The sequence below is a fragment of the Podarcis bocagei genome (genome assembly GCF_964188305.1).
Source record: "Podarcis bocagei genome assembly, chromosome: 1".
Taxonomy (NCBI): Eukaryota; Metazoa; Chordata; class Lepidosauria; order Squamata; family Lacertidae; genus Podarcis; species Podarcis bocagei.
The window spans coordinates 10,504,659-10,530,895 of NC_138125.1; the positions used below are offsets into that span (position 1 = coordinate 10,504,659).

General features: G+C 45.7%; 1 protein-coding gene across 1 annotated transcript in view; it reads right to left on the reverse strand.

The window, feature by feature from the left end:
• Window positions 1–26,237, reverse strand: part of KCNH5 (potassium voltage-gated channel subfamily H member 5) — a 186,220-nt gene that overhangs the window by 51,189 nt on the left and 108,794 nt on the right. The window contains exons 8-9 of the mRNA XM_081191559.1: window positions 18,605–18,804; window positions 1,371–1,623 (exon numbers count right to left, since the gene is read on the reverse strand). Coding sequence (XP_081047685.1) covers window positions 1,371–1,623; window positions 18,605–18,804 — 453 coding nt within the window. The remainder of the gene's footprint in view (window positions 1–1,370; window positions 1,624–18,604; window positions 18,805–26,237) is intronic.

The window sequence follows — 26,237 nt, forward strand, 5'->3', positions numbered from 1 at the left end:
ATAGTTAAAGCTGTGGTTTTCCTAGTAGTGATGTATGGAAGTGAGAGCTGGACCATAAAGAAGGCTGATCGCCGGAGAATTGATGCTTTTGAATTCTGGTGCCGGAGGAGACTCTTGAGAGTCCCATGAACTGCAAAAAATTAAGCCTATCCATTCTTAAGGAAATCAGCCCTGAGTGCTCACTGGAAGGACAGATCGTGAAGCTGAGGTTCCAATACTTTGGCCACCTCATGAGAAGAGAAGACTCCCTGGAAAAGAGCCTGATGTTGGGAAAGATGGAGGGCACAAGGAGAAGGGGACAACAGAGGATGAGATGGTTGGACAGTGTTCTTGAAGCTACCAACATGAGTTTGACCAAACTGTGGGAGCCAGTGGAAGACAGGAGTGCCTGGCGTGCTCTGGTCCATGGGGCCATGAAGAGTCGGACATGACTAAACAACAACAAAAAGGTGGATCCACTACACCTGCCAAGTGCCCTGGGGAAAAACCAGGACATCCCATTTTTTTCACATGACATTGTGGAAGCCATTTTGGGTGCCAAGCTCTCATACTATGCTCTCGCCCTGTGGGGTGGGGGAGAAAGAGAGTCACAGGTCACAATACCCACCCGGGAGTGCATCCCGGAAGATGCACATCTTGGTTTGAGTTTCCAAAAGTTGGACGGTATGGCCAGGGCCGCATTTAGGTGTGATGAGGCCCTAAGCTACTGAATGTAATGGGGCCTTTTATATGTCCAGCTGTCCTTTGTCAACAACAAATTGTCGCTGTTTCTTTCTGTTGAATGTATGCTATGTGGTAATTTATGGAACTAATAGGTATCTAAAGCCTTTTGCACATAACAAAATATGTATTTTATCAAAGTAATTGATATAGAAATGAGCAAACCAGTGATATTTTAGGGAGCAGGCTAGCAGGCTAGGCCCATTACTTACATCATAGGAGCCTACACAACACAAACACTGTTGCTGTATGTAGGTTTTATTTTATTTGTTTTTTATCTTATATTTTGGAAATGTACATCCAGTTGTTTTTTCCTTTAATTTTTTGGGGGGCGCCCAAGAACGTGAGTCCCTAAGCTATAGCTTTTTCGCCATAGCTGTCAATGTTCCCCTTTTTTAAAGGGAAATTCCCTTATTCCGAATAGGATTCCTCGCAAGAAAAGGGTAAAGTTGACAGCTATGTGTTTAGCCTATATGTAAATCCAGCACTGGGTGTGGCAGCCATCAATAGCCTTACCCTTCAAGAATTTGTCCAATCATCTTTTGAAGCCATCCAAGATGGCGGCCACCGTTGGCTTCCACGGGAGTGAGTTCCACACTGTGGCGAAGTGCTTCCGCTGAATAGGGATGATGAAATGGAAACCGCCTTACCTAAAATAGCCACCACCTCATCGTCCTGTATGACTTCCAGGGATCCCGAGACGACGAAGCAGAGGGCATCCACGCTTTCCCCCGCATGGTAGATGAGGTCTCCGGGGGCACAGTGGATTGTCTGGAATTCCACCGCCAGGGCCCGTAAGCAGCCATCGCTAGCTAGCCGAAAGGCCGGGTGCTCGTTGAAAACTTTCCGGTTGAGATGTACACAGATATCTGCTCTCATGTCTTTGGGACAAATCGAAAGGACCTGGGAAAAGAGTGGAAACATGGCAGTGACAGGCAAAAGGAAAAACCAATATTCTGTGCTTGGGGTAGAGATTCCCTGTCTGTGATTAATAATAATAATAATAATAATAATAATAATAATAATAATAATAATAATAATAATAATAATATCTCGCCCACCATCTGGCTGGGTTTCCCAGTGACTCTGGGTGGCTCCCAACAGAATTAAAAGCACAACAAACCATCAAACATTAACAACTTCCCTAAACAGGACTGCGTACAGATGTCTTCTAAAAGTCAAATAGCTGTTTATTTCCTTGACATCTGACGGGAGGGTGTTCCACAGGGAGGGTGCCACTACCGAGAAGGCCCTCTGCCTGGTTCCCTGTAACCTCACTTCTCACAGGGAGGGAACCGCCAAAAGGCCCTCAGCACTGGACCTCAGTGTCCGGGTTGAACAATGGGGGTGGAGACACTCCTTCAGGTATATATAGTGCCTTATACCATTCAAAGAGTTTCGCCAACATTATTTTAGCAACAACACACCTGTACTGTAGGCCCGTATTACTGTATTCATATTGCGTATATGGAGACTGAGGCTGGCAGATGTAGATTGCCTCAGGCCAACTCGTGAATAAAGATTATTATTTCTAATGATTATTATATTTATATTATTGCATTATTATAATACAGTGGTACCTCGGGTTACATATGCTTCAGGTTACATACGCTTCAGGTTACAGACTCCACTAACCCAGAAATAGTACCTCGGGTTAAGAACTATGCTTCAGGAAGAGAACAGAAATTGTGCTCCGGCGGCATGACAGCAGGAGAAAGTCCCATTAGCTAAAGTGATGCTTCAGGTTAAGAACAGTTTCAGGTTAAGTACGGACCTCCAGAACGAATTAAGTACTTAACCTGAGGTACCACTGTACAATATGATTATTATATATTATATATTATATATTATATATTATATATTATATATTATATATTATATATTATATATTATATATTATATATTATATATTATATATTATATATTATATATTATATATTATATATTATATATTATATTAATAATATAATATACATATTATATTATATATATTATATAATATAATAATCAGTATTATACTGTTTATTACATTTATATCCTACTTTTCCTCCCAGGGGCTCAATGTGACATATATACTTCACCCCCTCCCTGTTTTATCCTCAAAACAACCCTGTGAGGAAGGCTAGGCTGAGAGGTAGTGACTTGTCCAAGGGCACCCAATGAATTTCATGGCTGAGTTGGGGTTCAAACCCTGGTCTTCAAGGTCATAGTCCAGCTCTCTAACCGCTACACCACCCTGCCTTTGTGGCAATGAAATTCACGCCGTGGAATTCACGGCAAAAGAAATACTTGAAGGCGAGACTTTGTTCCAGACCTACCTACTTAGCTTCACATGTCTTCACACTGCACCCTTATCACCAATCTCTTCCCCACATTTGGCTTCCTGAAGACAAGACTACAGGCTCGTTTATCTTTGATTTATTGCTTTACCCTAATGCCATTCGTACGGGGAATCTATAAACATGAAATCTAATCAAACAGAAACCTTTTAGCAAATCAAGAACTCTCTTTCGCTGTTCTCGGTAGGTTAAGCTCTGCACATGTTGATATTGGTTATTTAAATTAGTCATCTGGGATGGGGTGAGACACGGCTAGGGATGGGTGAATATACCCTCTAAGGGTGCACAGTGTCAGGAGTTCAGCATACACTCGAGTAGGACCCTGGCAGAGACACATGCCCGACTGGCATGTTCCCTCCCTCCTGGTCGATCGTTCAGGAGCTTCAAAAGCTTTCTTCTGCCCGAACATCACAGCGACCGATGCCAACTGACACCGGCACTCTTAGGGATCCTCAGAGTTTGTGCAGTTGCATAACACACCTCAGCAACTCAGCATTTTGGCTAATCTACTTTATTTACATATAAACACACACGGTGCACTGCAACATGGCTCCCTCTCTCTCTAGTATCAGACAGCAAAGAGAAAAAGGAACAAAGGACAATAGTCCCACTTCACAGAACACAGTAACACAAACATCCTGTCTCCGTCACTTTCCACTCAGTGGAGTCAAAACATATACCGTCATGTGAAAGACAAAAATCCCATGACTGCAATCATGGAGCAGGAATTCTAACACAGAGATGCCTCTGCACCCCATGTTGGCGACCCCTGATTTAAAATCTCATGCAGAATGCCCAAACCTCATCTTCCAAACGTCATCCATATTTCACAATTTAAACAAGGATAAGAGCTGTTTGGCAGTGGAACGGACTCCCTTGGAGGATCATGTACTCTCCTTCACTGGAGGTTTTTAAGCAGAGGTTAGACAGCCATCTGTCAGGGATTCTTTAGTTGCGGTTCTTATTGTATGATTTTATGACCTTGCCTTTTCCTAATTATTTAGCTTCTTTCTGGGATTCTTCCAGCCCAGTATAAAGTAAGCCTCACCTAGTCCAGTGGGGCTTAGAGAACGATCCCAAACATGGCTCACTGCGGGTGAGAACCATGCCATCCTACCTTGGGGCTTTATTGAGCTGTGGGGCCACCACTTAAACTTCGCCCCTTCCACACATGGTGGAATCTCTGGCACAGAGATTGAGCCCAGAGCCACTATGTGACAGCAGTGGGGTCAGCTTAGCCCCATGCCCTCCTCGCCCCTGGAAAGCCACAGAAAACCAGCACTAGCCTGTTTTCTCCTGCTCTGGAGAGTTGGACTCGAACCAATGGCTTTAAGTTACAAGAAAGGAGATTCCAACTAAACATGGGAAGAACTTTCTGACAGTAAGAGCTGTTTGACAGTGGAACGGTCTCCCTTGGGAGGTTGTGGACTCTCCTTCCTTGGAGGTTTATAAACAGAGGTTGGGTGGCCATCTATCATGGATGCTTTAGCTGAGATTCCTGCATTGTGGGGGGTTGGGCTATTGGACCCTTGAGGTTACTTCCAACTCTACGATTCTATGATTCTACAGTAGACGCTCGGGTTGCGAACGTGATCCATGTGGGAAGCACGTTCTCAACCCGCAGCGTTCACAACCTGCAGCACTGCATGTGCACACACGAGGGTTGCAATTTGGTGCTTCTGCGCAAGTGTCAAACCCTGGAAGTAACCAGTTCTGGTACTTCCAGGTTCAGTGCGGTGCGCAACCCAAAATCGCGCAACCCGAAGTGTCTGTAACCCGAGGTATGACTGTATTTCCACCTGCCCATTTGGCAGGAGGAAACAGGAGGTCAATGACGGTGGAATGAGATTGGCATCTCTCCACAGGCAGTGGTCTGTGGGATTGTCAACACAGGCTGGCAAGGCTGGCAGAGGGACAACTCCACCCAGCCCGACCCCAGCCCAGCACAAAGGGCGATGCATTGCTCTCTTACTCCCTGAGAAGTGCATTTAGGATTATATTGTAAAATATCACTGAAGAAAGGCCTTTAACAGCTCTTGTTATCCTTTTCATGCTGCCATAAAGAGCTCTGGTGTGTTGAGAGAGAGAGAGAGAGAGAGAGCGCGCGCATGAATGTGCAGGGAAGAATCCTGATGCGCTCAGATATCTTAGTAGTGTCATCACTGCAAACGGCGTCCCTTTTTGTAGATACAATAGTGGCACTTTCATCATGTTCTCCAGCAGTTGGGAAGGCGAGACCTCCACTGCGCTGAAGAAAAAAGCCAGCTAAATCTATCAGAAAGAATCCAGTAATTAACCGAAGTGATGAGCCAAAAAGGTTCTATTTGCGCAGCCAGCCTTAAGCCATCTCCAGCTGAAGACGCAGAGAAAGAGAGGTGGCCCTTCTAAAGAACAAGGGAACAAAGGCCTAGCCCCAGGATATGTGCTTGATTTTTTTAAAAATGCCGTTTTTGGAAATGGATTTGGCTTTTCAAAAGGGAGCAGGAGAGATAAGTGGAAAACAGTGTAAGCTTCAATTAAAAAGGCAAGGACTCTGAACCCCGGATCCTCCTTTCACATAACCAGTGGCGTGGAGTGGAGTAGAGTGAACATTACAGTTGAGCTGGGATGATCTGGGTTATTCAGTATACTCCAGGGGAATCACACATACTTTGAATTCTCTGCATATGGTGGGATGCTAGCCTAGCCTTCTGCCTAGTTTTCAGCATGGGGGAAATCTGTCTCATTGGGGAGCAGTTCAGAGCTATGTGCATCCCCCCCCCAGCAAACTAAGAGGGTGCAGGCCCAACGCAAGGGACAACTTCGCCAAGTTCTTTCCACTGTCCAATCCAGGAAGGAGAATCTGTAACCTTCTGGGTGTTGTTGGACTCCGGCTCCCATCAGTACCAGGAAATCATGGCCAGTAGTCATCCATGATGGGTGCTATGGTCTTGTAGTGCAGTGGAACCTTGGTTCTCAAATGGCTTGGTTGAGGAACAAATTGGAACCCGAGCACCGCAAACCCGGAAGTAAACGTCTTGGTTTGCAAACGTTTTTTGGAAGCCGAATGTCCAATGCGGTTGTCGGCTATTGTTTCCGGGGCGCCTGCGCCAATCGGAAGCTGTGTCTTGGTTTTCGGACGTTTCGGAAGTTGGACGGACTTCCAGAACGGATTACGTTTGAGAACCAAGATACCACTGTATTTGAAGGACCACAGGTTTCTCATCTATGCTGTGAATTTTAGGTACGCCTACCAATGCTCTGTCATCATTATACAATGATTCTTCTGAAGTGGGGTGGGGTGGAGGAGGGTGAAAGGAAGGCACAGTTGGATCAAGTTTGCATATGTTATTTATAAGTAGATGCAGATGGGTGCAAATTTAGACAACAAGTCAAATTGGATGTGCTGCACCGTTGTCTTGCCTTGGTAATAGACTGAATGAGTGTCAATACAGGTAAGACCAAGGCACTGTTAGTGGATGGTTCCCCAGACTGGATGGATGGGAAGTTGCCTGCTCTTGATGGAGTTACACTCCCTCTGAAGGAGCGGGTATCCAGCTTCTGGGTTCATTGCTGTTGCTTGAGGCTCAGGTGGCCTCAGTGGCACAGAGGGCCTTCCATCAGCTTTGGCTGGTGGACCAGCTACCCCACTATCTGGACAGGGATAGCCTAGCTTCTGTTGACTTTGCTCTTGTAACCTCTGGTAACCTTAGAATATTGCCATGTGTTTATGGGGCTAGGGACGTGGGTGGCGCTGTGGGTTAAACCACTGAGCCTAGGGCTTGCCAATCAGAAGCTCGGCGGTTCGAATCCCCGTGACGGCGGGGTGAGCTCCCATTGCTCAGTCCCTGCTCCTGCCAACCTAGCAGTTCAAAAGCACATCAAAGTGCAAGTAGATAAATAGGTACCACTCCGGCGGGAAGGTAAACGGCATTTCCGTGTGCTGCTCTGGTTCGCCAGAAGCGGCTTAGTCATGCTGGCCACATGACCCGGAAGCTGTACGCCGGCTTCCTCGGCCAATAAAGCAACATGAGCACCGCAACCCCAGAGTCGGCCACGACTGGACCTAATGGTCAGGGTTCCCTTTACCTTTACTATATGGGGCTGCATCTGAAGACAGTTTAGAAACTCCAGCTTGTGCAGAATCTGACGGCCAGGCTGCTCACAGGGGTTAGATGGTTTGAGCATATAACAGCAATCCTGGCCTAAGTGCACTGGCTGGTCCCAACTCAAAGTGGTGGTTTTGATCTATAAAGCCTTAAAGGGCTCAGGACCACAAGATCTCAAGCACCGCTTCCCCCCATATGAACCTACCTCAGGCATAGGCAAACTCCAGCCCTCCAGATGTTTGGGACTACAATTCCCATCATCCCTAGCTAACAGGACCAGTGGTCAGGGATGATGGGAATTGTAGTCCCAAACATCTGGAGGGCCGGAGCTTGCCTACGCCTGACCTACCTGGACCCTGAAAAAATCATCTGAGGCCCTTCTTTGTGCGCCTCCTCCCTGAGAGGTCCAGACAGCAGGAACATGAAAATGGGCTTTTTTGTAGTGGCTCGTTGCTTGTGGAATGCTCTCCCCAGGGAACCTTGCCTGGTGCCTTCATTGCATATCTCTTCTCTCAGGCCTTTGGCTAATTAAACAATCTATGGCCTTTTAAACTGGGGGCAGGGTATTGTTTTGCTTTGTTACTATGATATATATGTTTTTCTTTCTATATTGTAACCCCCCTATGATCTTTGGCTAAAGGGCAGTATGGAAATTGTAATAATAATAATAATAATAATAATAATAATAATAATAATAATAATAGCATCACATCCTAGTGGGATAGGCTGTAACCAGGTGACCTGCTTGGTCTATGGTCCAGCTGTTCCTTGTGTAGATTCACAGCCTCAATCGCCACTCACTAAATTCCTTATCTTTAAACCAGACATGGACTGGGTATGCCTTCAAACAGACAGCACTTTCAAATAGAGAGGTGTCCTCCTTAAAGTAGGACACAGAACCACTGTGCTCTTGCTTCAAAGAAAACCCAGAAAATCCTATTTCGATTCCTTTTAGCCTTTCTGTCCTATACATTATCAGCTAATAACGTGGATAATGTGAACTGCGAATGATATTGTTTTCGAAAGGATGCCTCTCAGCATCCCTGGGGTTGACCCAGTGAAAGATGCTGTCTTTAACCACTCTATTGCTCTCTGCAGTTGTTTCGCCACTGTATGAGTCTAGAAGAACCACATAAATGTCTGGGTATTGGATAGATGCTCTCCCCAACCCGGGGTGTTATTAGCTTTCTACTAAATTACAGAATTAAGCATGCGGCATGACGCCTCTTTTCACCCAGTGGGATCCTATTTCATCGCAACAACCAACAACGAGTCGGCTACTGCCTTTGCTCCTTCGCTGCTCGATTCCAGAAGACTAGGAGTGCATGGTTTTCAAAGACCAGTTATTGAGGCTATCAAAAAGGCTGTCATGTAACAAATCTGAAGCACAATGATCATAGTCAGTGACTGTACCTTGTTCACGCAGAAAATGTGCAAAATATAAGCCGCACTGAAGGTGGTGGAAACCTCATCCCCAGAGCTTTCACACAAAAACAGTAAGAGCCCTGACACATCAGATCAACAGCCTTTCTAGTTCAGAAACCCACCTACCCCCAGCAGACAATCAGGTGCTTAATGTGAAACCAGAAGCAGAGCAGAATCACAATAGTTTTTTCCTGCTCATGACTGCCAGGGATTGGTGCCTCTGAGCCTGCAAAGGATGGTGAAGAAATCCGATTCAGGCGAACCTACCAAAATCATACTTTCCAAAAGAAGACGAGGATCAAAACACAGCCATGCTTTGCAATTCACACTTCTTTGAATTTTGCAATACAGTTCTCAGACCAAAAAAAAAAAGTGTAGGTATGGGGAAAGGGTGAGGATATTGCTGGAAATAATAGGCAACAATGCATTATGCTAAGGGGAACTGATTGCAGAAATGTGCACATTAGTAAAAAGTGTTAATTAGGAGACATTTGCAATGAACTGAGGATGAATTTTCATGGGAGTTTTGAAATAATAACAATAATAATTGCAAATTACTTCAGAAACACAGAGAAGTGAATTGTTGTTGTTTAGTCATTTAGTTGTGTCCAACTCTTCATGACCCCATGAACCAGAGCACGCCAGGAACTCCTGTCTTCCACTGCCTCCCGCAGTTTGGTCAAACTCATGCTGGTAGCTTCGAGGACACTATCCAACCATCTCGTCCTCTGTCATCCCCTTCTCCTTGTGCCCTCCATCTTTCCCAACATCAGGGTCTTTTCCAGGGAGTCTTCTCTTCTCATGAGGTGGCCAAAGTATTGGAGCCTCAGCTTCAGGATCTGTCCTTCCAGTGAGCACTCAGGGCTGATTTCCTTCAGAATGGAGAGGTTTGATCTTCTTGCAGTCCATGGGACTCTCAAGAGTCTCCTCCAGCACCATAATTCAAAAGCATCAATTCTTTGGCGATCAGCCCTCTTTATGGTCCAGCTCTCAAAGTGAATTATATATTGATAAAATGAGAAATGGGGGGGGGGGACTGAGGATGACAGATCCACCCACCCCTAGATCTTGGTGGAAGTACACAACCATCATAACTAGTAGCAATTGATTGTTGTATTCTGTTTGTCTACCTTGTCCCTCTTTTATAGCCACCTCTCTCTATATATAAGAGAGAGATCCATTTGACTCAGAAGTCCCCTGCGTGTATGGGGGGGGGGGAGAATCCTACTTTATTATGGAGTGGCCTCATTTTCCTTCTAAACAGGCCGAGTTTGTTATTAGTACATACGACGATTTTAAGGCTTTGGTAAATGCACTTTGACTAAATGGATCAATACGTGTGTGGTACTTGGAGGAAAACCTGGAAACAATCCATGGCGGGGTGGGAAAAAGAGATACCATTTTGTCTCTGTTGAGAAAGCAAGCTTCAAATCCCCAAGGAGATGCATCTCATATTGTTTGCCTTTTCCTCTGGCATTTTCTTAACACAGGCAGTTTCAGATAAGCTTCCAGAGCAGCTGAAAAGAGCTCAGCAGGGAAGAGGGAAGATAAAAAGAAAGGTGTGGGAGGTTTGCTGGGAGGACCAGCACAAAGCCGTTTGTAGATTAGGGCTGTGTACTAGAGTGACAAACCTCTGCTAAAAGGCTTTGCCCTGTCCCAATTTCCTTTTGTCTCCATGGTCTGCCTTCTGGGTGGCTTAGCAAATGCTACAAAATCGGTTTGTTGTTGTTGTTTAGTTGTTTAGTCATGTCCGACTCTTCATGACCCCATGGACCAGAGCACGCCAGGCACTCCTGTCTTCCACTGCCTCCCGCAGTTTGGTCAAACTCATGCTGGTAGCTTCGAGAACACTGTCCAACCATCTTGTCCTCTGTCGTCCCCTTCTCTTCTCATGAGGTGGCCAAAGTGTTGGAGCTTCAGCTTCAGGATCTGTTCTTCCAGTGAGCACTCAGGGCTGATTTCCTTCAGAATGGAGAGGTTTGGTCTTCTTGCAGTCCATGGGACTCTCAAAAGTCTCCTCCAGCACCATAATTCAAAAGCATCCATTCTTCGGTGATCAGCCTTCTTTATGGTCCAGCTCTCACTTCCATACGTCACTACCAGGAAAACCATGGCTTTAACTATATGGACCTTTGTTGGCAAGGTGATGTCTCAAAATCGGTTAAATGCAGTTAATGAGAGAGACACCGGGGCAGCGTAATTGTCCTAGGGATTCTTTCGAGTCCCATAAAATCGGCCACACTAAAAGCAGGGTTGCAAAACAGACACTCGCCTTGTGCCCTGTCCTGAGTCACCACAGGCGACCGGGCCAGGATCCGCTGGCTAAAAGTGCACTGTCTCTTTTGAACAGGAATTTGTCCTTCCTAAGTTTCTAAATGCAGGACAAGACGAGAGAAAACGTGCTGAAATTAGGCCCATAACCTTCATGTGTTCTGCTTACGCACATTTTCACAAGACTCAAGTGATAAGGACGTAAGATCCAGCACCGAGGGCCTTCTGGAGGTTCCCTCACTGTGAGAAGCCAAGTTACAGGGAACCAGGCAGAGGGCCTTCTTGGTGGTGGCACCCGCCCTGTGGAACGCCCTCCCACCAGATGTCAAGGAAATATAGCCATGCCTCGGAGAATCCGTTCCAGAAGTCTGTTCGACTTCTAAAATGTTCAGAAACCAAAGCGCAGCTTCCAATTGGCTGCAGGAAGCTCCATCAGATGTTCAGCTTCCAAAAAAAACCCCAACATTTGAAAACCAGAACAGTCACTTCTGATTTTCGATAGTCCAGGAGCCAGAATGTTCAACTCCCAAGGCATTCGGAAGCCGCGGTATGACTGTAATCAACGATTTGACTTTTAGAAGACATCTGAAGGCAACTCTGTTTAGGGAAATTTTTAATGTTTGATGTTTTATCATGTTTTTAATATTCTTTTGGGAGCTGCCCAGAGTGGCTGGAGCAACCCAGTCAGATGGGTGGGGTATAAAAATAATAATAATATTATTATTACAGTGGTACCTTGGTTTGCGAACAGCCTAGTTTATGACCATTTTGGATTCCGACCAATTCAAACCCGGAAGTATGCGTCCCGGTTTGCGAACTTTTTTTGGATTATGACCTGGCTTTTTTTGGATTATGAACAATTTTTTTGGTTTACGAACAATTTTTTAATTATTATAACCCGTTTTGGGGGGAGGCCCCATTTGTGAAAGTGCGCCTTGGGTTACAACCTGTTTTGGTTTAAGAACGGACCTCCAGAACAGATTATGGTCGTAAACCAAGGTACCACTGTTTTTTTTACTACTACTACTACTACTACTAGGATTAGAAAGGAATAGCCAAAGTGCTTCAAAAGCCATTGGAGACGAGCCCATGTCCATGTGGCATGCCATATGCCAGGCGAAGGGAAACCTTTGGCCTTCCAGATGTGGCAGAAATACAGCACACATCATCCCTGGCCATGGGCCATGCTTGCTGGGCTGATGGGAATTGTAGTTCAGTCACATCTGGAGAGTCAAAGGTTCCCCACACCTGTGCGCATCTATAGGATAAAGTCCCTATTTGTCCAGTTGTATGCACCCAGGGTGCCGCAAATTGTGGATCTCTTCAAAATCGGTCACCACCACCATTGCTTGGGACCAGCGCCGGCTCGTCCTCCGCTGACGACGGCACTGATGGGGGAAATAAGGACTTTCCGAGATCAAATCAGAAGCCCAGATGCGCTTTCGCAATTCCAGGATTGTCCCTGGAAAATCAGGACGCTTTTGTAAACAAAAATTTGCCCTTTTCCATTATGGGGTATCCAAGAGCCCATATAGAGTCCTTACATAGGTTCCCTATTGGTAGGAGAGAATAACAGGCCAACCAGAGAATATTGAGAAGCAAAGCAGCTAGTAAGCTTGATCTTTATTGATCTGTTGCAACAGGGTGCTCCCCTCACCCGCAGGAGAAGAGGAGGAACCCAGAAAAATGACATGCAAGGCCTTATAAAGACTTTTGAAATTGCCACCCTGTAGATCAAGACCACCCCCAGAAACATCATACATACATCACAGAAGGGGCGTAACCTAAGACCACCCCTCAGATACATCATACCTACATCACAGAAAAGGTGGTCTTAAAACAGAAATTTGAATGTTGTTTTTCTTCTGTCGTTGTTTATCTCCTGTCTGGCAGGTTACTTGATTGGATTGCCTGGGGAGCCTGGCCAGTCTTTTGTAATGATAAATACTTAGTTCCTGAGTCAGGTCACAGGCTCACACCCTATTCAAACACAGACATACCCTTAAGACAGGATTTGTGAAGGAAAAGACAATGGGGAGGCTTTCCCATTTTCCTTTGACCTTGCAGAGAAAACATTTGGTCAGTTTGGGACAGTTTGGGAATCAAAAATGGTTCCAGGTCTGTCTTCCTGTGCTGATCTATGTATGTACTTGGTTGGTACACTTATGAACATTTAACATATATCTAAGACCTCAAAATTCCTATCACAACGCTTAGAGGGCATGCAATCCCCAAATTAGCATCTCCTCTGCTCTTTGTGGGAACACAGCCAGCATTTCTGTCTCCTTACCCAACGCCGATGTGCTTTAAACAAACTGCAGATGTTGCAGACTGGGTACCCACCTCAAAGGCTCAGAACTGTTGGGTGTGAATATCATCAATATAATCATTCTGAGATTAAAGGAGCAGCCGTAAATGCTCTTAAAATACACCAGGGTGTTTGATGCCATTTAATCCTGAGTTGATCCAAGAACAGGCTGAGACCTCTTTGCTCCCACGCAAAACCTGAAATGGTGCCCCGATATACAAAGCCTGGTTTAATGAACCGCTTGACTAGATCTGATTGGAATAATCTCATGTAGAGCTTGTCAAGACTGCTGTATTTCTGGAGAGAGGTATTTTCGCCTTCTTTAATTGCACAAATCAATGAAAACTTTTCTTGGGGGCAGGGGAGAAACTAATGGAAACCGCAACCCAAATTATATCTATTACAGTGGTGCCCCGCAAGACGAATGCCTCGCAAGACGGAAAACTCGCTAGACGAAAGAGTTTTCCGTTTTGGAGGTGCTTCACAAAACGAATTTCCTATGGGCTTGCTTCGCAAGACGACAATGTCTTGTGAGTTCCTGCTGGTTTTTTCCCTCCCCCCCTTTTTCTAAGCTGCTTATCAGCTGATCCGATCAGCAGATAAGCCGCTAAAAGCCGCTAATAGCGCTAATCCGCTAATCTGTCAATGGACTTGCCTTGCAAGACGAAAAAACCGCTAGATGAAGAGAATCACAGAACGTATTCTTTTCGTCTTGCGAGGCACCACTGTATTATATTTATATCCCGTCTTTCCACCAGGGAGGACAAGGTGTCATACAAGGTACTTCCCCCTCCCCCATTTCATCCTCACAACAATCTAGTGAGGTAGGTTAGACAGAGAACTAATGACTGCCCAGGGGTGCCCAGGGGGGAAAGGTAAGCCCCACCCACATATAAATGATCACAAGACACAACACAGACACCATTTGAATGGCAATGCCCACCAGCTTTAGGGAGAGGTCTCAAATATCTTATTAGCATTTATTAATTAAATTTATTAGTCACTTTTTTGCTGCAGGCAATTCAAAGCATCTTACGAACATTGCATATGCACATTTAATGTACATATGCATTTAATGCTATGTGTGTGTGAAAATAGGTGTAGTACGCAAGAATTGTTTACATTTTTAGTGGAACCCAGGGATGTGGGTAGACTCATCTCTCATGTAAATTAAGGAGCAAGATGAGCATTGGAGGTGAAAGACCTTGGAGATGCGCTTGATATCGAGCATTTCAGAAAAGTCCATTCTTCATCTTTATGTATCTTAGCATCACGAAATCCCAAAAGCATGGGTAGGCAAACTAAGGCCCGGGGGCCGGATCCAGCCCAATTGCCTTCTAAATCCGGCCCGCAGATCGTCCGGGAATCAGCGTGTTTTTACATGAGTAGAATGTGTCCTTTTATTTAAAATGCATCTCTGGGTTATTTGTGGGGCATAGGAATTTGTTCATTTCCCCCCCAAATATAGTCTGTCCCCCCCCCCACAAGGTCTGAGGGACAGCGGACCAGCCCCCCTGCTGAAAAAGTTTGCTGACCCCTCCCCTGCCCGACAGCAATCAAGAAGCCCAAAGCGGGGCGTGGGAGAATCTTTATCTGGACTTAACATTTTGTTGCTAGCAGTGAGCTCCCTTAATTGAAAATGTTGGCTGAGCAACCACTGTTTGCAGTTCTCTGTGTAACGACCTATTTTCCCGTGTAACCCATTAATTTTTCAACTGCTGTCAAGTGTGTTTCAATTAAAAACCTAGGAATTTAAATCCAAGATGAGTATTCCCCTCTCCTCTCCCCCACCCCACCCCGCCCCCGTTCCCAAGAACTGCTGTAAATATTATTATGGCCGCTTAAGAGATCTTGTCTGAAGAGTGCTTTTCTGGCACTCGTCTGGGCCACTTCAGGCAATACGTTCTTAAGACGTGTCAAATGCACACTTAAGGAAGAGAATGCAGCCAGCATCTGTTAGCAAAGAATTGAGTCCTCCTATGTATGCAGATGACACAACATTGATGGCAGAAAGTGAGGAGGAATTAAAGAACCTTTTAACAAGGGTGAAAAGGGAGAGCGCAAAATATGGTCTGAAGCTCAACATCCAAAAAACAAAGATCATGGCCACTGGGCCCATCACCTCCTGGCAAATAGAAGGGGAAGAAATGGAGGCAGTGAGAGATTTTACTTTCTTGGGCTCCATGATCACTGCAGATGGTGACAGCAGCCACGAAATTCAAAGACGCCTGCTTCTTGGGAGAAAAGCAATGACAAACCTAGATCTTAAAAAGCAAAGACATCACCTTGCCAACATAGGTCCGTATAGTTAAAGCGATGGTTTTCCCAGTAGTGATGTATGGAAGTCAGAGCTGGACCATAAAGAAGGCTGATCGCTGAAGAATTGATGCTTTTGAATTCTGGTGCTGGAGGAGACTCTTGAGAGTCCCATGGACTGCAAGAAGATCAAACCGATCCATTCTGAAGGAAATCAGCCCTGAGTGCCCACTGGAAGGACAGTTCCTGAAGCTGAGGCTCCAATACTTTGGCCACCTCATGAGAAGAGAAGACTCCCTGGAAAAGACCCTGATGTTGGGAAAGATGGAGGGCACAAGGAGAAGGGGACGACAGAGGACGAGATGGTTGGACAGTGTTCTCGAAGCTACAAACATGACCAAACTGCGGGAGGCAGTGGAAGACAGGAGTGCCTGGTGTGCTCTGGTGCACAGGGTCACAAAGAGTCGGACACGACTAAACGACTAAACAACAATAACAACAACATGTATGCTTGTTGAGGAGCCTGAATAAGCTGCAGATCCCTGTTGAGAATGCACAGATATACGAGGGGCTGCTGCTCACCAGCCCCACCTACCCCCTCTCCCTTGCCAGACCCCAAACCCCCTTGACAAATGCCTACCCTTTGCATCTCACCCAGACCCCGCAATTTGCAGCCACGCAAAGAAAACCCAGGTAAACTGCTACGCAGAGAACCTGACGCCTATGTGCTGCCTACACTGCTGTAGGCAGTTTACATCTGAATACCAGTCTCTGGGAATCCGGCCGCTACTGTATTATGACCAACGACTAAGAGCCAAACCTGCAACACTAAAGCAGGATGCTGCATAGACACAGCACACCTGGTATCCTCAACTGGTGTTACAGGGCTTTTGCCCTGCTATTTGAACACGTTTTAAACAGATCAGAGCATCCCATTTGGCTCAGGTGTTGAGTCAAATGCAGGTCTACCTAGTCTAAACCGAAAACTCACACACCGAATCTCATGCCTCTGGACAAATGTACAGCCAGGTGCTATTTTAAGAAGACACACTTTCTCTGTGACGTATTGGACAGCCGTTATTTTTAAACCGTCACGTTCCCATACGATTATCATTTTCTGTCGCCATAGGAACCTTGCTGCAAAGGTTTAAATATAGCATCTCCCCCCCCCTTCCACCCCGCCCCCAGGGATATACAATTCTTCGCTACTCCTTTTCTTATTTGGTTTGTAAAGGAGGGAATTAAACTTCTCATAACGGAAGACATTACTGCCTGCAATGTACCAGGTGAGGCTGGGGTAAAGAATGCTATCTAATATAATAAATCCCACTGCACAGATCGAGATGAGTTTCTTGTTTGAGACATCCACTGACTGCAAATGCGGAGGAGCTTATGGCAGGGCTAACCAACACAATGTTCTTCAGATGCCGGGGACTACAACTCCCATCAGCCCCAGCCAGTGGTCAGGAAGTGATGGGAGTTGTAGTCCATTTGGAGGGCATTTCATTGGCTACCAATGGCCCGTGGTCCCAAGACTCGCAGAAGAAAAATCCTGCTACATATTGCACTGCAGTTATCGAACTTATCCAACGGTTGAGAAAAGCTAAATACGCTGATGTATTTGTTTAAGCATCATGGAGCTGGGAAGTAAAAGGCGATAGTTAGAAAGGCCACAGAGAATATATATGAAATCCAATATTTCAAAGAAGGAAGAAACAACTAGAAGCAGGGCTTAATATCCACCAGGAGCAAAGCAGTGGCACTAAAGGAAAAAATATGCAAAGTAATTTGATAAAGGAAAAAGGATTCAGGATATTAAAGAGAGATTGTTCTTTTAAAGCATCAGTATAATGAGTTCTGAACCAAACACCCCCCAACTTCTGCTATGCAGTAACAATTTTTGCAGAAGCAACTGTACCTGAGAAGTTTAACAAACTAGGGAATGCAATATCTTTTCTCTCTCTTTTGCTTTAGTGCCCCGTTTATTTTCATTAAGTGAATTTTGTATCCATGTGTAAAAAAACAAAAACAATCAGTCTGACTTTCACATTTATTCATTAGCCCAATGGTGGGGGACCTCCAACCACTAGGATATTAGGCTAAGTGGAGTCCTAATAGGACCCATGACACCACTTTCCCCCAAACCACACCCTCCTGCCCAATACCTGATGTCGTATGTGACACTTCCTGTATCGCATGGGAACTCCCTAGTGCAGCCAATGGGCTTGCTCTCAGCACCAATCAGCTGATGAATACTGAGGGAGAGTCCCTTTGACGTGTGTTTGCTCTGCCCATCAGATGATTGGTGCTGCGACCTGTACCAGTTAATTATGCACTTAAGCAGTTTGCATATCTTTGCTTATCTTCCATAATTCTGCTTTTGCCAGTCAAGGAGGGAGTAGTGAAATATGAAGCCCTTTTGCACGACCAGCTGCTGGAATTTTTTAGAGAAAATCCTACTGCAATTTTACTAAATATTACCAATACACTTTGAAGCTTACCTTCTCAGTCTTAAAGACTAGAAAGTTGATTTTTTAAAAAAGGAAGGAAAGAAGGAAGGAACAAACGAACTCAGGCTATTGCCAACTGATTTTAATGCCAATTACTGCAATTGTGTCATGCTATCATGGGTGTAGGGGCGCGGGTGGCGCTGTGGGTTAAACCACAGAGCCTAGGACTTGCCGATCAGAAGGTCGGCAGTTCGAATCCCCACGACAGGGTGAGCTCCTGTCGCTCGGTCCCAGCTCCTGCCAACCTAGCAGTTCAAAAGCACGTCAAAGTGCAAGTAGATAAATAGGTACCGCTCCGGCGGGAAGGTAAACGGCATTTCTGTGAGGTGCTCTGGTTCGCCAGAAGCGGCTCAGTCATGCTGTCCGCGTGACCCAGAAGCTGTCTGCGGGCAAACGCCAGCTCCCTCGGCCTATAGAGCGAGATGAGCGCCGCAACCCCAGAGTCGGTCACGACTGGACCTAATGGTCAGGGGTCCCTTTACCTTTACCTTTATCATGGGTGTACAGAACACAGACCATTCTACCCTTAAAAAAAACCAAGTATGCATCATAGTAACATTATTTAATGAATAAGAATGGGATTCTGAATTGTTACACCTCTCCTTCTGCTCTGAAAATGGACATTGGCTTAACTTGACCAGCCACTGGGGTTTCACACTCACACTCACAAACACACATGTATCGTACCTTCTCTGTGTCGATTCCTTTGGACATTGACCAGGTGGAGACGATATAATCCATGACTCGTTCGCTAAGGCCTTTGGGGACTTGGTACAACTTTAAGAAATCTCTCACATTGTTCAGCATCTCATGGTAGCGGTTGGTGTTGGCGTACATCTGTTGGAAAATTGTGGTGACGTTCCCGAAAATAGTTGCATAAAGGAGAGCTGGAAAAGAGCAAGAAGCAGAATTAGAAGCGCTAAGTGGTTGGCGTCCACGTAACATGCCCAAGCCATGCTCCTTGTTTCACCGGGTGCACTGAGCAGCAAAGCTCCATCTATGCCAGTCACGCCTGCCATCTTGGCCTCCCAGAGCGCTGTGCCTCTGGAACCATGCGGGACTTTTGGGAACATGGGTTGGCAGGTATGACTGTGTGGGACTTTGCTTTACACTATGCCCCACACTTGATCATGGCCACTGGTCCCATCACCTCCCGGCAAATAGAAGGGGAAGAAATGGAGGCAGTGAGAGATTTTACTTTCTTGGGCTCCATGATCACTGCAGATGGTGACAGAAGTCACGAAATTAAAAGATGCCTGCTCCTTGGGAGAAAAGCAATGACAAACCTTGACAGCATCTTAAAAAGCAGAGACATCACCTTGCCAACAAAGGTCCGTATAGTAAAAGCCATGGTTCTCCCAGTAGTAGGAAGTGAGAGCCGGACCATAAGAAGAATGGATGCTTTTGAATTCTGGTGCTGGAGGAGACTCTTGAGAGTTCCATGGACTGCAAGAAGATCAAACCTATCCATTCTGAAGGAAATCAGCCCTGAGTGCTCACTGGAAGGACAGATCCTGAAGCTGAGGCTCCAAGACTTTGGCCACCTCATGAGAAGAGAAGACTTCCTGGAAAAGACCCTGATGTTGGGAAAGATGGAGGGCACAAGGAGAAGGGGACAACAGATGGCGAGATGGTTGGACAGTGTTCTCAAAGCTACCAACATGAGTTTGACCAAACTGTGGGAGGCAGTGGAAGACAGGAGTGCCTGGCGTGCTCTGGTCCATGGGGTCACAAAGAGTCAGACACGACTAAACAACAACAACAACATAAAACTGGACTCAATGAAAAATGAAATACAAATAAAATAAATGTTGTGTTGCATCTTCGCCTTTGCACCCTTGGGAGCGAGTCCTGATTATTTCATTGGGATGCCTGCAGGCCTTTGGGCCAGGATTGTAGTAGATTTTCTGCTGTGACTTGAAAATTACAGCGCATTCAGGTCTGCAGAAATCTGATCAACGCCGGGAGATGGAAAAATAGGGCAGCTTTTATAACAGGCAGGCAGCATTTTAAATAAACAGAGTTTAACACACGTCGCTATGTACCAGCCAGAGTGCCCACTTTCAAGCAAAGCTAATTCAAAAATAGCACAGAGTTTATATATGCATGCACCCTCATAACCACCCTCCACACCCTTTCAGGGAAAATAATGTTCCACCATCATGTTGTTCAGCTCTAAACATTTTCCATTAATTTCAGTGACATTTGCTTGACTCTTCCAACAATTCCAGTGGAATTACAGCTGCAGGTTTTAGAAATGACTGAAAATCTTTGCATGGTGGTTCCCAGTACGTCTCAGCAGTCGGGTGTATCTGTAATGGCTCGGATGATTAAATCTTTCAAATGGCACCAGTTTTTCCACTACACGTTGATACATGTTGTCTTTCGCTTCTGGGGGGGATAGGTCACCTGGTTGCTGTTTTTTATGTTTTTTATGTTTTTATTAAAATATTTTCATGAGTAACAAAAGTACATTCAGTGTCTCTGTTTTCAAATCATAGAGTCCTTCATGCAGGTCAGTTATATTCAGTTTGAGACATTTTGATGTGGGTAGCATGGGGTTGGTGGGGGAAGATAATTGGGGAGACAAAGGGAGGAAACAGGCATGGGGGAGGGACAATAAACTTCCATTCTTTTTTGTAATATATGAGCCGAGCATTTGTGTTAGCGTCACATGGGTTGGTATCTTGATTTTGCTGATGGAGGGCAAGAGATAACCACCACCATCATTTTAATTGTATGCCGCCTTTCCATAGTTAAAACAATGCTCAAGGCAGCTTACAGCATGACAAGATTTACATAATTACCAACATAGGTAAAGGTAAAGGGACCCTTGACCGTTAGGTCCAGTCGTGGCCGACTCTGGGGTTGCGGCGCTCATCTCGCTTTATTGGCCGAGGGAGCCGGCGTACAGCTTCCAGGTCATGTGGCCAGCAAAATTCAGCTCTTGATCTTGCTCTTGGAGCAGGATGGTCTGCAAGGATGCTTCCAGCGCCACTAAGCTGTGTTTGTGTGCGTCCCCCTGGCTACACATGCTGCCGTCAGCGCTTTTGCTCTGTTGGGCAGGGACCCAACAATAAAACCCTATGAAGGCCGTTTTGTCAATTACCAAACAAAGCAGGCAGAACATCCCTGGCTCTTTAAAAAGAAAATAACTGATTCGTTGCTGTTTCAGCATTTCCCAGCAGTTCTAAATTGGCCTTTCAGGAAGGAAAAGAAGAACAATGTGTGCAGGAAACTATGTTTCCTCTGTAGTTTAGGGGTGGGGGAGCGAGAACTGTGGTCCTCTTGAAGCAGGGATGGGGACCCTACACCCTCCAGATATTGGACTACAACTCCCATCACCCCTGGCCTTTGACCATCCTGCCTATTATCCTTCTAAGACTGTGGTTTCTTAAAGTGGGTGAGAACAACCCTGGAGTGTGTGTGATGATATTACCTGGGGGGCTCTAAGAGGCAAGTGGGCAGCAGGGGGGCACTGGAGGTGTAAGTGACTATCAGACTTTAATTAAACTAAATATTTTAATTGAACTAAATAGTTTAATTTGGAATTTTGAATAGATCTGCAATTAATTGTTACTGTTTTGAATGTTGTTATCTTCCATCCCAGTAGTGATGTATGGAAGTGAGAGCTGGACCATAAAGAAGGCTGATCGCCGAAGAATTGATGCTTTTGAATTATGGTGCTGGAGGAGACTCTTGAGAGTCCCATGGACTGCAAGAAGATCAAACCGATCCATTCTGAAGGAAATCAGCCCTGAGTGCTCACTGGAAGGGCAGATCGTGAAGCTGAGGCTCCAATACTCTGGCCACCTCATGAGAAGAGAAGACTCCCTGGAAAAGACCCTGATGTTGGGAAAGATGGAGGGCACAAGGAGAAGGGGACAACAGAGGACGAGATGGTTGGACAGTGTTCTCGAAGCTATGAGTCTGACCAAACTGTGGGAGACAGTGGAAGACAGGAGTGCCTGGCGTGCTCTGGTCCATGGGGTCACGGACATGACTAAATGACTAAACAACAACAACAACAATCTTCCATTGTCTCTTGAGATGGACAAATGCCAACAATGACAACAGTATCTTGTGGGTCGTACAAATAGCGTTCTTGATAATTGTTTTTATAGGGCGGGGCAGGGGGAACTGGGGGTGAGTTTATGGAACCAAGGGGGAGGTGACCCCAAAACGTTAGGGGAACTGCTGGTCTAAGGGGTAATTTTCCTCTCCCTCAGAGTTACACTGCAATTTCCCAAGACCCACCTTTTCCATGGCATTAGGGGAGTGCCAACCTGGGAGCAGGACACACAGCTATAATCTCCCCAGAGGCTTCCTTCACCAAGTTCTTTGCCTTCCTCAGTTTCTCCTGGTCAGCCACCTTAGCCTCAAGGGAACAAGCCTATCACCTAAGAGCCAGGAGCTCACCAAACTGAAGATACACCACGACTTCTGTCCAGCAGGAAGAGAGAAGAGAGCCATACATGTGGCAATGTGCAATGCAACGGGAGGACTCCCCTCCCCTTGTTGCATGAGCTTTTGGAAACTCATCAATGATTCCTTCTCCTTACAGAACTCTGGACAAACTTCCCCAAACACAGAATGCTTACAAGATAAAGACAGCTTGCGGAGAGTGGGCTGTTGTTGTTGTTGTTGTTGTTGTTGTTGTTGTTGTTATTGTTGTTGTTGTTGTTGTTGTTATTAATTAATACCCTGCCCATCTGGCTGGGTTTCCCCAGCCAATCTGGGCAGCTTCGAACAGAACACTAAAATACAATAACCTATTACTGTGTTTTTTTGCTCTATAAGACTCACTTTTTCCCTCCTAAAAAGTAAGGGGAAATGTGTGTGCGTCTTATGGAGCGAATGCAGGCTGCACAGCTATCCCTGAAGCCAGAACAGCAAGAGGGATTGCTGCTTTCACTGCGCAGAGATCCCTCTTGCTGTTCTGGCTTCTGAGATTCAGAATATTTTTTTTCTTGTTTTCCTCCTCCAAAAACTAGGTGCGTCTTGTGGTCTGGTGCGACTTATAGAGTGAAAAATACGGTAAACATTAAAAGCTTCCCTAAACAGGGCTGCCTTCAGATGTCTTCTAAAAGTCTGGTAATTTTTCTCTTTGACATCTGGTGGGAGGGCGTTTCACAGGGCGGGTGCCACTACTGAGAAGACCCTCTGCCTGGTTCCTTGTAACTTGGCTCACTAACAAATAAATAAATACTAGGGAGATCTGTCACAGGAGCAACTGTCTGCTCATTCAATACGGCTTCTTCTCTCCCAACCTTCCTGTAGACCCCTGAGCCCTCCCAATTGTCAGGGGCAGCCCATCCCATTCCATTGTCTGAGGCCAATCCAAATAACTTTTTTGTACCAGCCACTGGCCATGACAAATCTGATTCAAAAATAAATACAAGCAAAAGGGGATGTAGCACCACAAGTCTCTATCTTAGAGTGCTAAGAGGAAGGCACACTTTGGCAAACTCCTGCCCAGAAACCAATGTCCCCATTGTGGAAGGACGTGGGGATCCAGAATTGGATCCAGAATCCAGCCACTTACGGACTCACTGCTAAGACCTTGCTCATGGAAGACAATCTTACTTGGTTACAAGTGATCGAAGAAGAAGAAGAAGAAGAAGAAGAAGAAGAAGAAGAAGAAGAAGAAGAAGAAGAAGAAGAAGAAGAAGGTCTCTGTTTAGATCTCTGTGTCTCCCTTTCTGACCTTTTTGGCTGGCAAAGCAAAAACGGTGACTTTATGATAAGGTTCCCAGACATCCACATTTCCCAGGGACAGTCCCCGGATTTACAAATCAGTCCCTTCACAAAATCCATTCAAGTTGAAAAGGTCCATAGGACCTTCTCTGCTGGGGAGAGACATCTTTCCTGTATGGATAGTAAGGTGAGAAATCACCTCCTGGGTCCAATGTATAGTGAACAATATAGTAAATAGTGCAAGATGCCTTTCACCTGCGGTTGCCCATATATACAGAGGCTGTCTTCATATGGTACCCTGTTATATCATCCGTCTAGGATGGCGGAGGGCATAACTTGAAAATGCAGCTCAGTAAAACTGAATCTAAGTGATGCTGGCTGGAGATTCGATAGGTAACTGACTCTAAAATGGACCGTTTTTAGAAGGGGGAACCAAGGAACTGAGGCTAAATGCCGCCCCACTGCTGAAGCATCTTCTGATGAGATCTCATGGAACTCTTGTGAGATCTCACAGGATCTCACTGGCGGACGCTGCTTCTCCTCGCTTCTCTGGCAGTCCCGCCCCGTGGGATTTCACCACCCGAGGCAGCTGCCTCATTCTGCCTCATGGGTGAAGCGGCCCTGCCATCTGTGCTTCAAAGGGTAGAGCAGCCTTCTGGAGAAGATTTGGGGTTTCCCCAGGGGGCTGCATGGGGGGAGAGGAAGGGGAGGTTCTGTAGCGCAAGCAGAAATCTGCTCTGTTGGGGGGGGCACAACTGGATCTCACCCATAATGCAATGAGACTCATTAGGACCCGAAACAAACAAACACACACACACACACACACACACACGTGTGTTTGTGGAAGTTGTGAGAAATCACTTTGTTTTCTCCAACATGCCTCCTTACCGCAAATTAATCAGGAAATTGCCATTAGGTGGTTATTGTCGTTTTCTCCTAAGATACTTGCTGCTGTATTGCATTAGCCAACTATTCTGAATAAAATAATGAGCTGAGTCTTTCTGAGGTTGAAAGTATGCATGGAATACTTAGCAGAGTTAAGCTAAATAGCCTTCAGTAGCAAGGATATCATCATAACACTCAAAGAACTCCCCGACTTTATGCTCTGGAAACTCCACAATTTATGCTCCAAATTGCCTCTATTAAAAATAAGCAAAATAGCACCAGGTTAATAATATCCTCTAATGGGCAAAGTGTTTCGACAGAGGTGTTTTTTAATGGAGATTTATACAGAAGAACTAAATGCTCTCCACGGTGCTCCCTAGCAGCACTAAAAACTGGGATTGGCCCAAGACACACACACCTAACCAAACATAAAAGAGGAAAAGCATAGAGCACTGACTTCCTATAGTTTTGCAAGCAGAATTGAAGATCTTAATACTGGCACGTAGTGTCCTAAATGGGAAGCATATTGCAACATTTACAATGCATTAGCATGCAGTGCTTCCTGGATTCTTATTAAGTGAGGTGAGAGCAATTTAAGGGGAAATAGCAGATGGAACTGAAGCTCAGAATCTCTCCAGAAGGGCTGGCAGGGGGGCTGTGGCTCAGTGGAAGAGCATCTCATACCCTCCAATGTTCCTCAGATGAAAATAGGGACATTTCTCATTCCTCCCTGCCCAGGTGACCCTCCTCGGTCCTCCATTTTTGTGCCCCCAAGCATTTACCATCAAGGATCTGGAAACCAAGCCATATGAGGAACGGTTGAAGGAGCTGGGTACCATATCAACACCAAGTGTTGGTGCTGACCTTAAAAGCCCTAAACGACCTCAGTCCTGTATAACAGAAGGAGCGTCTACACCAGGGGTCAGCAAACTTTTTCAGCATGGGGCCAGTCCACTGTCCCTCAGACCTTGTGGGGAGCCAGACTATATTTTGGGGGGAAATGAACGAATTCCTACGCCCCACAAATAACCCAGAGATGCATTTTGAATAAAAGGATACGTTCTACTCATGTAAAAACATGCTGATTCCCAGACCATCCGCGGGCCGGATTGAGAAGGCAATTGGACCGAATCTGGCCCCCAGGCCTTAGTTTGCCTACACATGGTCTACACTCCCATCGTTCAGCCTGGACACTGAGGTCCAATGTCAAGGGTCTTCTGGCAGTTCCCTCACTGAGAGAAGTGAGGTTACAGGGAACTAGGCAGAGGGCCTTCTCAGTAGTGGTCCCCTCCCTGGGGAATGCCCTCCCAGCTGATGTTAAGGCAACAAGCCTTTTACTTTTAAAAGACATCTGAAGGCAGCCCTGTTTAAGGAAGTTTTTAATGATTAATGCTGTATTGTGTTTTTAATATTCTGTTGGAAGCCGCCCAGAGTGGCTGGGGAAACCCAGCCAGATGGGCGGGGTATAAATCAATCAATCAATCAATATCTTCAAATATTTGAAGGGCTGTCAATTGGAAGAGGAAACAAGCTTGTTTCTCCCTGCTTTGGAGTCGAACCAATGGCTTAAAGTTACAAAAAAGGCGATTCCGTCTAAACACCAAGAAGAACTTTCTGGCAGTAAGAGCTTTTTTGACAGTGGAATGGTGTTCCTCAGGAGGTGGTGGACTTTCCTTTAAAAAGAGGTTAGATGACCATCTGTCATGGATGCTCTAGCTGAGATTCCTGCCTTGCAGGG